Here is a 15,000-nt window from a genome sequence, read left to right on the forward strand (position 1 = left end):
TGCAATGACAGTAGACGAAGACAAATGGGATGTACAAAGCAGAAAGCAGGCATGGCAATTTCGGCACAAATGGAACCTCGTGTGTGTGTGTGTGTGTGTGTGTGTGTGTGTGTGTGAAGGTTGAGTGCTGGTGTGTGTAATTCAGAGTTTGTTCAGGGTTTGTCATCATTAGTCGTGGCTGAGCTGCTGTGTTTACTTCAATAATTTATTTATTTTCATAAACATGTACATGACACACAGAACACTGACAGATCTGCTCTGATGCTCTCTCTGGTAATGCTGACAGTGTGCGTGTGTGCGTGCGTGTGTGCGTGCGTGTGTGTGTGTGCGTGTGCGTGTGTTTGTGCGTGTGTTTGTGTGTGTGTGTGTGTGTGTGTGTGTGTGTGTGTGTGTGTGTGTGTGTGTGTGTGTGCGCGCTCAGTGCATATGACCACAGTCAGCCTCTTCTGGTCAGAAATAAACACATGCGTGCGTACGTGTGTGCGTGCAGCTTTGTTGTACACATATTTCTGTCTTCGTTTTGTCAATCTTGTGGTTTATATTCCTTCATTATTTGATGTTCAATATGGAATGTAGTTGTTGTTGATTTCTAAAGTAACACACATTCAGGATAACAAACGCTGCTCTTGTCAGGGTTAGGGTATGTTGGAATGAAATCAAAACAGAACACTAAACTAAATTAGAAATGACTCCGGGGATGTTAAACGCTACCCATTAAAAGCAGATTTGAATTATAATTATAAGACTTAAATGCATAATAATGGGTGCACTCTATCTACCTCATCTGTCTTCATAAGAACAGAAACATTTAGAAGAGAGTAAAACTTACCCACAAGTATTAGCTCTGGGAGGTGCGCATGCTTCAACATCCAGGCGGTAAGTGTGGAACTCATCATTTCCTGTGTCATGGCGGCAGCGAGGAGGCGGCATCGCTGTTTGTGGAGTTAAGGGTAAGCTTGTGTGGATATTTTACGATATAATCATGACACAAATGTGAGCTTGTTTTGTTGAAATATATTAGTCATTGATGTGCTTCCCTTTCTCTGTAGTTGACTCTATAGGCTGCTAACATACGGCTGTCAGGAACGCCAGATAAAACCTTCACCTGCAATTGAGAGTAAGTTCCGGTAAGCATCTCCGTCTATGATTATTAAAATATGTTGTTGTTAGCTTCAGATATTTTTTGTTCATGGTTGAAATGAGTGAATCTGCAGCACACGATTGTTGTTCATTTGAATCATTTTAGTGAGCAAGTCACCACAGGTTATTAAAGTTGCTTGTGTTTATTACGGGTCTGACATGATCTGAAGCAGATGCCAATGCAGAGCTGACACCATTCTCAAAATCATAAACCGGCTGCAACAGTTCTCTGATCATCAGCTCTGAACTGAGTCTCTGTCAGATGCGTCTGAAGCTGATAGACGGCGATCCTTGACTGCAACACACACTGGAAAAAACTATTCAGAGACGATTCCTTTGATTTACTACATTTGTTTGCATTAAGTGGCTGTAAACTATTTATTGGCTAAATTTAAACAAACGAATTATGTTGAACTTTATAAAATTCTATTTGTTTTTTTAAATTCAACACATCAACAGTTCTGCAGACATCATTTTCTTCAGTGCAGATGAACTGAGGACATGATTAGGGCTAAACCAGTTTATTTAATAACAAGTGAAGCTGGAATATGCCTAATGAGTGCAGGAAGTCCATTGAAATGGTTCAGTGAATTGAACCGTCTGAGGGAAGCGGTTAACAGTAATCAACTTCCCATTACAAAGAATACATTTAACAGAGGGACAGCACTCGGTCTGATGGTAACTCTTAATTGTCTTCATGTATTTAGTGCATTGATCTGCTGAGCTTTTTTGTTAGAAGGGATCTATTTATAACCTATTTTAATTATTGTAATTATTCACAGAATAATGAAGTTTATTCATTTGCTTGTATTTGTCTTCAGTTCCAGCGCACAGCTCACAGAGTCTCTGGATTGTCACGTCTTTGCACATCTACTTTGGAAAAGATCAAGAAGAGCTGCGGGACTGTCAGGTGTGTTGATCAGTTCTGTGTGAACATTGATTTCACATTTACACACTGTTTCATTTCCCTTATTGATCACCATGGTGAAGCCAAGCAACAAACACAATGCCTTATATTGGCTAAAGAGTCAGTGGTGTTTGAGTGGTGTATTTGTTTTATTGTAAGATCTCTCCATCCGTCCACTGAAAATCTGTTCATGCAAACCTGCTGATGCTTCACAACATGTACAGTAATGCACACGAATCAAGTGATCTAAGCCAAGCCTACTAAAGAGAGGAGATGACGACATCGTCACATTTCATGTAGATTTCTATTCTCAGATGAACATTGATCAGTGCACAAAGAGAAGCTCAAACACACAGGCTCAAAGAAACCTTTTTTAGTTTAAAACACGAGACGAGAATGAAACTTATATGTGCTGATGAAGGTTTACATGTGAACAAAAGCAAACGCTCAATTCAGTTAAAAACAGCTCAAGCATTACGCTGATCTGCTTGAAGTACCATTAAAAATGCTGTTTTATTTTCAACAGGACCGACCTGAAGTCCACACAGATGAAGTCATGAGGTGTCGGCGCTTCACAGTCTCACAGTTGAGGAGGATCCAGCAGATGAGTGAACAAAATGTTTTTTTTATTAATATTAATGCAGTAGAAGAACTGCTTCCTGCTAAAAGCAGAATAAATGTCACTCAATTTTGTAAGTAATTACTAATGAGAATTATAATAATAATAATGATAATTCCTTACATTTATATAGCGCTTTTCTGGGCACTCAAAGCGCTTTACACACAATGGGGGGATCTCGTCATCCACCACCAGTGTGCAGCATCCACCTGGATGACGCGACGGCAGCCATTTTGCGCCAGACCGCACACCACACACCAGCTGATTGGTGGAGAGGAGACAGTGATGAAGCCAAATGGAATATGGAGATGGTTAGCAGGCCATGATGGACAGAGGCCAGTGGGCAGATTTGGCCAGGATGCCGGGGTTAAACCCCTACTCTTTTCGAAGGACATCCTGGGATTTTTAACGACCACAGAGAGTCACGACCTCGGTTTAACGTCTCATCCGAAAGAGATTAAATTATTAGATCTTTCCTAACTTATTTTATGTTATACCTGTTCAATTTAAATACTATTTACCCAAATATCTGTGATAGAATCTACCCTAATAAAAGTGAGTGCAAATTGTTACTTCATGTGTCTCAACACTGATTATACACACACACACACACACAGGTTGACTGGCGTGTCAGTGTTTGTTCATCTGCAGAGTCCCCTGTCGTCTCTCTCTCTGTCCCTCGGCTCCGCTGGTCTCCGCATTATTAACTCGTCTCTTTTGGCGATCGATCATTCAGAAAATTGAATCTCCCCAAAGATCTGAAACCTTGAAGCACGACCAGCAATTAAGGAACAAAGTTTCTGGTGTTGTAGATGTTGTGAGCATGTACAGACATGGGAATTTCAGTACAATTAACTGTTGTTATTCTGCAAATAGGATTCTCTGGCTGAGATTTCCACTGAAGATGTTGAGAGTTTCTCAGTTGCAGCGATGCACAGAATCAACCTCTCCATCCCTCATCTTCCTCAAATTATAAATGTATTTAGACCTATTTTGTTGTTTGTATGTGTGTGTGTGTGTGTGTGTGTGTGTGTGTGTGTGTGTGTGTGTGTGTGTGTGTGTGTGTGTGTGTGTGTGTGCGCGTGTGTGCGTGTGTGTGGCGCTACAAAACACTACTTGGTGGTTCATTCTGCTGTGGTGACTCCTGATGAATCCGTGACTAAACCAAAGTTAAATGAATGAGTGTCAGTGCATGACCCAAGACTCATTTGCATTGATTAATGAGTTGTGGATGTTGAATATGGAGTCAGGTTTACTCTTTATTGTTTACAGAACAGGAAAACCTGTCGAGTTAGACGGACATCAGTTTTACAGTTGTACAGTGATTCTGTGTCGGCTCTTCATTTACTGTGTTCAGTCCTCTTATAATTACACTTAGACTTTAACTTCACTATAGGTTACAGGGTAACTTCATGACATCTTTAATATCTGTAAATGCACACACTCCTACTGAAAATCAACATGTTAATTAATTTCTCCATGAATATGAATCATACACACGGGTGCATTTCTGCATCATATAAGATAATAGCACGACCCACAGAACACCACACTGAGCATGTGCTCCTGACACTGAATAGAGGCTCACTGCACACGATAAACTCCTCTACACACTGTCCAGATGGACCTTTCCTTTTGTTCATAATTATTTTTAATTTTCCTCAGTTCTCTTACTCCAACACTTCAGACTAAGTTTGCCGCACTGGTTGAATGCATCAAGAAATCACACAGAGACGCTCCGCTGTGCTGTCGAGTGTTTACAGCTCTGAGGATCCGCCGCTGTGCTCCGGGTCTCTGTACAGCTCTGCCAGTGTGCTGAAGCGCTGCAGATCTCCTGAACTCTGCTGTGAGTCTGAGCGGGTCGAGTCCAGCGAGCTCAGAGACTCCGCCAGCGACCCGCAGCCCTCAAACACATACGACTGCAGAGAGTCCCACGGCGGCGCAGAGGAGTCCGAGTCCACCACCGCCAGCCGGCTGCGCAAACACTGCTGGAAGACTGAGTCCGGAAGGGTCGTGAGGGCTGAAGCGGGACACACCGGCGCTGTTTCCTCCTGAAGCTCTGAGCTCTGTTTGACCGTGAGATTCTGCAGAGCTGCCATATCAAACGCTTCTGTGTCCTGTTCACCGCCGCCCTCATCATCATACTGGACTGTGTTCTCCCTGACGCTGCGCTCAGCCTCCAGATGAGGAGCTTTCCTTCTGCTCACCAGCCTCCACAGCATCACTGCTGCAACACACACACACACACAGGTGTGTTTCTGCTCAGGTTTGTGTTTCTGCTCAGGTTTGTGTTTCTGCTCAGGTTTGTGTTTCTGCTCGTGTGTGTTTCTGCTCGTGTGTGTTTCTGCTCGTGTGTGTTTCTGCTCGTGTGTGTTTCTGCTCGTGTGTGTTTCTGCTCGTGTGTGTTTCTGCTCGTGTGTGTTTCTGCTCGTGTGTGTTTCTGCTCGTGTGTGTTTCTGCTCAGGTTTGTGTTTCTGCTCGTGTGTGTTTCTGCTCGTGTGTGTTTCTGCTCGTGTGTGTTTCTGCTCGTGTGTGTTTCTGCTCGTGTGTGTTTCTGCTCGTGTGTGTTTCTGCTCAGGTGTGTTTTTCTGCTCGTGTGTGTTTCTGCTCAGGTGTGTTTTTCTGCTCAGGTGTGTTTCTGCTCAGGTGTGTGTTTCTGCTCAGGTGTGTGTTTCTGCTCAGGTGTTTCTGCTCAGGTGTGTGTGTGTGTTTCTGCTCAGGTGTTTCTGCTCAGGTGTGTGTTTCTGCTCAGGTGTGTGTCTCTGCTCAGGTGTGTGTTTCTGCTCGTGTGTGTTTCTTAGTCTTACCCAGCAGTGTGAGGCTGCAGGTCAGGATGAAGGTGTAGCAGAGGTGTAGATGGAGCGGTGTGTAGGTGGAGGACAGCGCAGCTCCACACACCTGAGCAAACCCATCCTCATCACACTCACACACGTGCACAGGCAGAGTGTGTGTGCTGCTCAGTGCCGGATGACCACTGTCCACCATCAGCACCGGCAGCAGGTACAGCGGCTGATCCACCCGCCGGAAACCAGAGCGCCGGGTCGACAGTGAAGCGGTGTTATCTGGCAGAGGGCAGAGAGAAGGACAACATCAGTGAAACAGAGAGTCTTCAGCGCTGCGTCACTGAAACAGAGGCTGTAGCGTTGTCAGAGCGTACTGTTATTATCTCGCAGGGTGAAGTTGCTATTATTGCCAGCAGAGAAGTCGAGAGAGAAACGGAAGCAATGGCCGCCAGGAGGATCATCAATATCCACAGCACTGATGGTCTGAATAACCTGCAGAAGAGGTAAAGGACTCGTGTTTATTTCAGAGAGCGATGAAACTGAGTTCATACTTTAAATTCACAGATGATGGGATGCATCATGTCATTTCTATGTTAGGGTGTTGGTAATCAGATTGTCTCTTGATGTAGTGATTCAGTGACTGCAGAACTACACGAGTCTCTCATATGAGGGTCACTTTTCCATCAACAGACTGAACGTGTGTTATTGAGCATAACGCTTTGGTAGATGTATATAGTGATTTAAGATGTGTATACTCAACACAAATACTCTGTGGGTTTAGCCTACAGGACTCATCTGATTTTCACACAGGCCTGTGTGTGTTACATTGACTTGTGGAAACAGCTCTGAGTTCTGATCTGAAAAACAGATCCACAGTGCTCTGACGATCTTATTCACTTACTCTCAGCTAAATAATGAACTTTATCTGCAAGTGTTGGTCTATTTGGGTTACAGGTGTGTATAATATGACCCGTGTTGCTTTATATAACCGTCTGCTTTCAGTACTTTTCAGATTTCGGGACATCATTCAAACACAGAGTAAGAGATTTATTATTTACTATTAATTAATAAATTAGTTGATAAAAATCATGCAAAGCTTAAATGACAAGTACATTGTGCTGTTTTTAAGGGAGAGATGTATATATTATATGCACTGCTCAAAAAATAAAGGAACGCTAAAATAACACATCCCTGATTTGAGTGCATGAAATATTCTTGTTAAATACTTTACATTGTTGAATGTGCGGACAACAAAACCACACAACAATTATTAATAGAAATCAGATTTATGAACCCATGGAGTCACACTGAAGTGGAGAACACTACAGGCTGATGAGAGCATGGTGGTTCAGCTGATGAGAGCATGCTGATGAGAGCATGTACCTGTGCAGGTGCAGCATTCTCACATAAGAGCGTCTCGTACTGCATGGCAAACTCTGGAGCGTTATCATTAATGTCCAACACGGAGATCACAGCCAATCCCCGGCTAACCTGAGACGGATCCACTGACAAACACAAGAGTGACCATTAAGAAAAACAGCTAACAAGACATGAAGCTTGGCTATTACGGCATCATCTTTCACAAGTAAACCTCAAGCTCCATCCCTGAGATACAGGTCACAAACACACTGTAAAGAGGCAGTGCTTGAGTGGTTCAGGTCCCACATGGTAGGTCGGACGTTTGGTGTCAACATTGGCAAATGTGTGTCCTCCCCTGCCCCTCGGTTATGGGGTCCCACAGGGCTCTGTTTTAGGACCTCTGCTTTTTTCTCTTTATTTACTCCCTTTTAATAATTAGGAAATATGGCATGTCTTTCCATTTATATGCGGATGATACTCACATCGATCTCCCAGAGGAAAAGAACGAGTCTGTCGGTGACATTAAGGCCTGGATGTCTCAAAAAATGTAAGCATCAATGGAAAGAGACAGACGTTATGGTTTTTGGGGATATTAGTGCAACTTTACTAGTGCTTTAGCACAGTAAACTCGTTTCTCTCAACATTTGAGACTGTAATCCATGCCTTTATGACCACTCCTCTGGATTACTCCATTTCTTTATAAGTGGCTCTTCTTTGGCTCGACCTATTTTTGACTCTTTTGATCATTTTCGTTTCTGGGTGAACTGCTGCCTTTAAATATGAAACTATTATATGTTTAGCCCAGTTTCAGACAGAACTATAGGAATACAAGTGGTGAAGAAGGTATCTGGAAAAGTGCTGAATGCGTGGTTCTCACAGTTCTCCCAGCTGATTATGGTGATGTTGTGCTGTGGTTCTGCTTCTCTGTCCAGCGGTTTGGCTGTGCTGACAGCTCCAGACACCACGTCCACATGGAAGAAGCGCTCCAGATCTGTGTTACGGTCTATAGAGTATCTGGACACATCACAACATCAGCTTCACTCTTTACTCATTTACATATATATATAACTCAGTTCTATATATATAAGATAATCAGTGTAATAGTCAGTGTTCTAATGCTTATCACATAGGAGGACTGTAATATAGCTGCAATATGAATCAGAAGCAGTCTGATCGTGTACCTGAAGATAAATAAAGTGTTTACCTAATAGCAGAGCTGGAGGAGTCTGGGTCGTGGGCTGACACCGTACCGATGACAGTGCCAACCTTCACCGCCTCCGAAACCTGAAAGTGACTGACGGGTGTGGAGAACACCGGCGGCTCATTTACATCTTCTACAATAATCTCCACAGTCGCCGTATCACTGAAGGGGTCAAAGGTCGCAAACTGAGGGTCAATGTTTCGATTCGTGGCTTCAATCTTCAGAGAAAAAGTGCTTTTAGTTTCATAGTCCAAAGGCTGGAGAGAGAGACGGAGAGGGAGAGGGTGGGTTAGGGTTAACTATTGATGTGCTAGGGATTGTTAGGGTTTGGGAAAGTAGAGATTTCTCATCACACCAGTCTAAACCTCAGCTATTGCTTCTCTGATATGCGGATACGGGCATCTCTGATCAGTCTAATGAATCATTTCTCCTGCTGGCCACTGTGGTCTGACCTGCTGGAGGATAATGACTGCCTCTTGTGTCTCCTCATCAGTGCTGATGCTGAAAGCTCCGGCTGCGTCTCCATCCACTATACTGTAGTCCAGCTCTGCATTGGAGCCGATGTCAGCATCTGCAGCCTTCAGTCTGGCCACCGCTGACAGCACAGATGCTGACTCCAGCACCGAGAACTCGTACCGCTCTACAGGAGACCGAACATGCAGGTTCGTTTACTTCATTTATTAGCGTTAACACCCAAGAGGCTCTTAGAATGGATCAGAACCCAGAAAATAAACAAACACAAACTAACATTACATCCGTGAACAACAATACAACACAAACAATGACTGAAGGGGAGAGAAAAGGAAAACGGCATAAAATAACAACAAGTGTAGAATAAGAAGCTAAACGCAATACAAAATACAGAACAGCGAGTTCAATCTGACCTGAAACATGGCATACATGTGCTTTAACACGCTCAAAGAAGAGGATGGAAAGAATCTGACGACAGACGTTCTGTTGTCTTACTGTGAGCGAAGCGTGGAGGATTATCATTGACGTCTGTGAGTGTGACCGTCACTGAGGTGGATCCGGACAGGCCGCCCATCTGACCCTCCATATCCCTGGCCTGAATGACCAGCACATACTGGTCCCGCAGCTCTCGGTCCATGTTGGGTAAAGCTGTCCGTATGATGCCTGGAGGAAACAAAGACATCATTCAGCCTCCATGTGCAATGACAACGTCAACAGGTAAAAACGTTCTCGTAACGTCATTTGAAAATGATGTCAGTCCTGCATAGTCTAATAACAGGCTGATATTTCCCCACAGTAATGCTCGTGATTCTGCAAGCGCTCCACCAGAACTGCTGTAGGATCAGCTGCAGCAGGCAGGACGAGACCCTTGAGTCTGGCGGTCAGGACGGGGATCCTTAACAGCTCCGGGCAGGACAGGGATCCAGAGTAACTCTGGCAGGACAGGCCCTCTCCTCTAACTAATGAACATTTAACTTAAAAATCATTTTAATGCCAACATTAGTCAACGCCGCAGGTACGATTCTGAAATAAATGATCAGGGAAGTCAGGTTACCTGTCCTGGCCTCCACTGAGAAGTACGGCTGTCCGTGTGTGATGCTGTAGACTATTCTGGCGCTGTTGCCGTAAGTGGGATCATCTGCATCTGTTGCTGAAACCTGAACCACCAGAGTGCCTGCACACACACACACACACACACACACGCACACGCACACGCACACACACCTGTGATCAGACTCCAGGTGATGTCCAGTCAGGTGTTTGCTGATAATTACAACCCAATTACACAAATTTGTGCACATTTTTAGAAAGGCCCTGTGGCCTCACAGCAAGAAGGTCTCTGGTTTGAGTCTCGGCTGGGTCAGTTGGTGTTTCTGTGTGGAGTTTGCATCTTCTCCCTGTGTTGGCGTGGGTTTCCTCCGGGTGCTCCGGTTTCGGCCACAGTCCAAACACATGCGCTATAGGAGAACTGATCAACTACACTGGTCGTAGTGTGTGTGTGCATGCGTGCGTGCGTGCGTGCGTGCGTGTGTGCGTGCGTGCGCGCTACCAGGTGGAGAGTTCTCCTGCACCGCTGCGCTGTACGCCTCCTCCAGAAACCGTGGCTGGTTGTCGTTGATGTCCTGCACCTTCACTATGAGTTCGCTCTCGTCCTCCAGTGGAACGCGGGTCAGTTTGTGCTCCGCTCGAACCCGCAGCCGGTAGAAGCCCTGCTGCTCGCGGTCCAGACGCTTTCTGGCATGAATATCACCCGTTTCCTCATCGATAGTGAAGATGGATGAAGCTCCCTCGCCCGTCAGCACGTACCGCACACTCCCATCGCCAGAATCCACATCCGAGTGCAGCTGTCAGACACACACACACACACACACACACACACACACTCTCATACAGTTTATTGATGTACATCACAGATACACACCGTACAGCTGTCAGGTGCTTTTACATTTAGACAAGAACAAACAGCAAACTAATGAAACAGAGAACTGCAGTGCTGCTATGATTATTATTATTATTATTATTACTATTATTATTATTACTATTATATTATTATTATTATTACTACTATTATTATTATTATATTATTATTATTATTTTATTATTATTATCATTGTTATTGTTAATATTGTTCTTATTATTATTGTTATTATAATTTTTATTATTGTTTTTGTTATAATAGTTGTTGTTGTTGTTGTTGTTTAGTATTATTATTAGTAGTAGTAGTAGTTGTAGTAGTAGTAGTAGAATTGTTAATGTTGTTATTATTATTATTTTTAATATTATTGTTGTTATTATTATTATTATTGTTATAATTGTTGTTGTTGTTGTTATTATATTATTAATATTTTTGGTTTTTGAGTTGTTGTGACTCATTCAGTGTGAGTTTAAAGTTTGTCTCACAGCCAAACTATGGATTAAACCCTCCATCTATTAAATGTCTTTAACATAATTTAAACGTAATGTCTGACGGCTGAAATGGTTTGTTTCCCCTCTTCTTGCCTCCAGTGTTTGACTGGCATTAAGTTAAGCGTTTAACTCTTGTGAACGCTGTTCTCTGAGCTGCCGCTGGTGTTTCTGCATGAAGAGCGGTCAGTCAAAACTGACCCAGAGTCAGTCAAAGGCAGAGAGCTGCGCTTCACAGAGTCTCCTGCTAATAAGCCTGCAGCAGATGTAGGGCAGTGTGAGGGGAAGCCGGCTCTGCTCAAACTAGTAAATTCTGAGATGAAGCTGCAGAGCAGCAGGATTAGACAGCTTCTGTCCTGTCATCGTCTCATGTTCACGCTCTACACCTTCATCACATGCGGAGTCAGAGAGAAACTCTCGGATTCTCGATTTAGCATCTCTGAACAGCAGATAAACAGCAGCGGTGCGGGGTCTTACCTTGCCGACGTACAGCGGGTCTGTGCCGGTGTGTTCCTCCAGCACGAAGAACTGGTTCCAGACCCAGCTGCGCTTCTGCCTCTGCAGGACAGCCTGTGAGGGCTCCGGGTGTTCAGGGTGTTTGGACCGCCTGTCAGTAGAGCTCATGTTCTCCAGAGGAGCTGCCAGCAGCCCGAGCGCCCAGCACAGCAAACACACACGCACACACTGGGCCATGTGGACCAGCTGAAGGTCTGCTGTGATTCTGAGCAGACGTGTGTGTGTTCAAGTGAGAAACAGTCCAATAATAATGAGCCAGAGATGATGAGAATGAGCTGCTCTGACACACGGGTCATTCCAGATCTATTCAGACATCTCAGAGTGGGTCTGCAGGACAGAGAGCGGGATTACAGCAGAAACCCCCAAACTGCAGCATGATGTAGACGACGTCTCCCAATGACAAGTGCTTTCATCCTCATCACTGAGATCAGCTGAGTGCAGCAGTCGTGCGGCCTCCTCCTCCTCCTCCTCCTCCGCGTTCTCCTCCTCCTCCTCCTCGTTCTCCTCCTCCTCCTCGTTCTCCTCCTCCTCCTCTTCTTCTTCTTCTCCTCCTCCTCCTCTTCTTCTTCTTCTTCTCCTCCTCCTCACACTCATTCACACTCTAGAAATCTCCTGAAAGGGCAGAAGTGTCGTTGTGATGTCCGTCAGCTTCTGATTAATGTTCCTGATTAGATCAATAAACTGATTCAGACGTGTGTGATCCGTGACAGGCGCAGGTACAGTTTACACTAATATTCACACTGAGTGTCCAGGCTGATCTCAGAATCAATTACAGATATAATGATCAGATGCAGCAGCTCCTGGCAGGCAGACCACACACACACACACACACACACACACACACACACACACACACAAACACACAAACACACAAACACACACACAAACACACACAAAAAAAGCGGCTGTGGTCCAGTTTAATCCAGAAAAAGCAGCAGGTGTGTGTTAATGCTGAGTCTGAAAGAGAGATGAGGTTGTGTGTGTGGCTTCAGTGATGAGGGTATAAAGATGTTTCTGAGGGTTTTCATTGATTCCTCTGAGATTGATGACAGATGTTGGAGAATTACAGTGCGTGAATACAGTGTTGTGCAATCCTCCACCTGTGTGTGTGTGATGGTTGACAGACTGAACTGAACAACATTACACACACACAGTGTTGCCTACTATTAATAATGAAAAGTTGCTGTGTTGCCAGATGATGTCACACTCTAATTTGCATATCAGTGATGTCATGGCGTAGTGTCTGACGAGCTGAAGCGCATCATGTCTTCTCTCTGAGGCGCCGTGTATTATACTATATCAAACATGACATCCAGATGCACAATCAGCAGGCTCTTATTAACACATTACTTTGTGAAATTACTGCATAATCACAACTCAAACCATATCTTCATGTACAAGATAATCAGTGTCTTCGCTAATGGACCGGCCACCTCAGCTCAAACAGCATCTGAAAGATGTGCATTTACTTGTGTGTGAAAAATGTAGAGTAATGGTAAAAGTAATGCAGACACTCTTTGATCAGAACAGTTTATATAACGCTGATAATGCACAGCTATTCTGTTAGCAGCCACAGCTGGTGTGTTTACTCTTTAACTTGTGAAATGAACACGTTTGTGAAAGTGACCACAGTTACAGCACTATTGGCATTAACTGCTTCCTGAATTACCAGCAGTTAACAAATATCAGTGAATTAACAGTTCTGAAAACAAGCTGAGCCAGCGATGTACACTACTGAGTGAACCTGCAGCCACGGCTCTACTGAGTCACTGCTTAATCATTGATTAAAGTCACCAAATGAATGTTAAAACTGCTGCATGTGTTGTTGGTGCTTTTAAATAAACAAAGTTGCTAGGGTAGTATGAGCAGTGGCTGTATCTAGCAGCAAAATTGCTAAATTGGCATTACTGCACACACAGAGGAGAAGCTCAGCGTGTTGATCCTCTGCTGCCCTCTGCTGTCTGTGATGGAGGATCTCACACACACACTCACACACTCACACTCCTGCTGTACACACTTCTGTCTGGATTAAGCTCTACACTCAGGCCTAGTTCACATCACAGGAGCTGAGCTGATCTCTGCTATATGTCCGTCAGTTGACCTCATCTTCAGCAGGGCGCTCACATCACTGCTGTTGCAGACTCTACACAGCAGGAGCCTCCGCGCTGCTCAGAGGATTCACACTTCAGTATTGGGGAATATTTAAAATAGTTCCTATATTTGTCCGTGTAGTGCACTAGTGTCGCTCACTACTCAGGGAACACGCGCGAGTGATGAGACGCGCCCAGGCTGCATGCGCATCGGTCTCCCTGCGCATGCGCGCTGCTCGCATTTCCTGTTGATGCTGTTCTGACACGGAGCCATGGCGCTGCTGAGAGCGGGTACGGATTCTGCTTTATTCTGCTTTATTCCGCGGTGTGAGAGTGTGTGTGATGCTGTGAGAGTGTGTGTGATGCTGTGGTGTGTGTGTGATGCTGTGGTGTGTGTGTGTGTGTGTTCGCAGTTGTGTCCTCTGTGCTGCTCAGCCGGGTGCTGCTGGCGCTGGTGCTGGACCTCGACGACTCGTAAGATCTTCATTTATGTCATTATTCTGCTGTTTTACACACACACACACACACACACACACACACACACACACACACACACACACAGTTTACTGCAGTGAGGAGGGCTGAAAGCAGCATCCTCCTGTGTCTGACCGCTGTGCTGCAGATGCTGGGCGACCAGCTCAGCCGGAAGTGCTTCATCATTTACTGATGATGATGGTGATGATGATGAGGATGAGGATGATGATGGTCAGTTTTCCTGCTAGCTGCTGTCTATAAGGCTCTCTGCGCTGATAGAGGAAGAGCAGACATGAAGGACACAGTCAGACACTGCAGAGGATCCTACATGACGTGTGTGTGTGTGTGTGTGTGTGTGTGTGTGTGTGTGTGTGTGTGTGAATATGAGCAGTTATGTGTGTAAAGCACACACAATGAGGAATATACACAACACTAGTGTGTGTGTGTGGGTGTATGCGGTTCCAGGACTGGACTGAAGATCTCTGTGAGAAACACACCTCACATCCTGACAGACAGAGAGCAGTGTGTGTGTGTGTGTGTGTGTGTGTGTGTGTGTTTGTGTGTGTTCAGATTTTCATCACACACACACACACACACACACACACACACAAGTACGCTCCCTTGAGGTGGAGCTGTTTAAAGTCTTTTCTATGGTGATGTTACTGTGGTTGTGTATTCCCTCAGTAAGTGTGTGTGCGTGTGCGTGTGTGTGTGTGTGTTTGGTGCAGGTTTAAGGACAGCAGGATGGAGGATGTGTGGCTGGTGGATGTGAGTGTCACACACACAATTAAAAATACAAACACACTCACATTCGTGCTCTCCAACAGTGTGTGTGTGTGTGTGCGCAGTTCTACGCGCCGTGGTGTGGCTACTGTAAGAAGCTGGAGCCGGTGTGGGAGGAGGTCGGAGCTGAGCTGTCGCGCTCGGGCTCGCCGGTTCGAGTGGGGAAAATGGACGCCACTGCATATTCAGGTGAGAGGTCAAAGGTCAGCACAGTCGGTCACCTGTACAGACGGCATCACAGAGCAGCTGACTGT

General features: G+C 45.0%; 2 protein-coding genes and 1 long non-coding RNA gene across 7 annotated transcripts in view; 2 read left to right on the forward strand and 1 right to left on the reverse strand.

Moving 5' to 3' along the window:
- Positions 1-3,237, forward strand: part of LOC141380796 (uncharacterized) — a 3,452-nt gene extending 215 nt beyond the window's left edge. Inside the window, exons 1-3 of the long non-coding RNA XR_015524624.1 lie at positions 1-1,127; positions 1,962-2,050; positions 2,574-3,237. The exon at positions 1-1,127 is cut by the window's left edge and continues 215 nt beyond it. This is a non-coding gene — a long non-coding RNA (uncharacterized LOC141380796). The remainder of the gene's footprint in view (positions 1,128-1,961; positions 2,051-2,573) is intronic.
- A 663-nt stretch (positions 3,238-3,900) lies between these two features.
- LOC100329245 (cadherin-7) lies at positions 3,901-11,976 on the reverse strand. 5 transcript variants are annotated; one of them, XM_087308980.1, is made up of 11 exons: positions 11,361-11,976; positions 10,030-10,324; positions 9,535-9,654; positions 8,976-9,143; positions 8,462-8,649; positions 8,013-8,266; positions 7,686-7,822; positions 6,833-6,954; positions 5,824-5,941; positions 5,474-5,728; positions 3,901-4,890 (listed from the first exon to the last, which is right to left on the reverse strand). In XM_087308980.1, exons 1-11 carry the CDS (start codon positions 11,574-11,576, stop codon positions 4,424-4,426), a joined length of 2,340 nt encoding a protein of 779 aa, XP_087165106.1. In that variant the 5' UTR covers positions 11,577-11,976; the 3' UTR covers positions 3,901-4,423. The 5 variants fall into 5 exon arrangements, 4 of the variants coding, with proteins under 4 accessions (XP_087165106.1, XP_087165105.1, XP_087165108.1 ...); XM_087308979.1 differs by having other exon boundaries at positions 3,901-4,893; XR_015524621.1 differs by lacking the exon at positions 6,833-6,954 and having other exon boundaries at positions 3,901-4,893.
- Positions 11,977-13,732: 1,756 nt separating this feature from the next.
- Positions 13,733-15,000, forward strand: part of tmx3b (thioredoxin related transmembrane protein 3b) — an 8,273-nt gene continuing 7,005 nt past the window's right edge. Inside the window, 4 exon segments of the mRNA NM_001045561.2 lie at positions 13,733-13,780; positions 13,903-13,963; positions 14,692-14,731; positions 14,812-14,935. Of these exon segments, the coding sequence (NP_001039026.2) occupies positions 13,762-13,780; positions 13,903-13,963; positions 14,692-14,731; positions 14,812-14,935 (244 nt within the window). The 5' untranslated portion in view covers positions 13,733-13,761.

This window comes from Danio rerio, chromosome 24 (assembly GCF_052040795.2).
Source record: "Danio rerio strain M-AB ecotype USA chromosome 24, GRCz13ab, whole genome shotgun sequence".
Lineage (NCBI taxonomy): Eukaryota > Metazoa > Chordata > Actinopteri > Cypriniformes > Danionidae > Danio > Danio rerio.

Coding starts and splice junctions, on each gene's coding strand:
- LOC100329245 (XM_087308979.1), bottom strand. CDS start 11,576: ATGGCCCAGTGTGTGCGTGTGTGTTTGCTGTGCTGGGCGCTCGGGCTG. Junction 9,655..10,029: donor GCAGGAGAACTCTCCACCTG/GTAGCGCGCACG, acceptor GTGTGTGTGCAG/GCACTCTGGTGGTTCAGGTT. Junction 8,650..8,975: donor TCCTCCACGCTTCGCTCACA/GTAAGACAACAG, acceptor GGTCTCCTGTAG/AGCGGTACGAGTTCTCGGTG.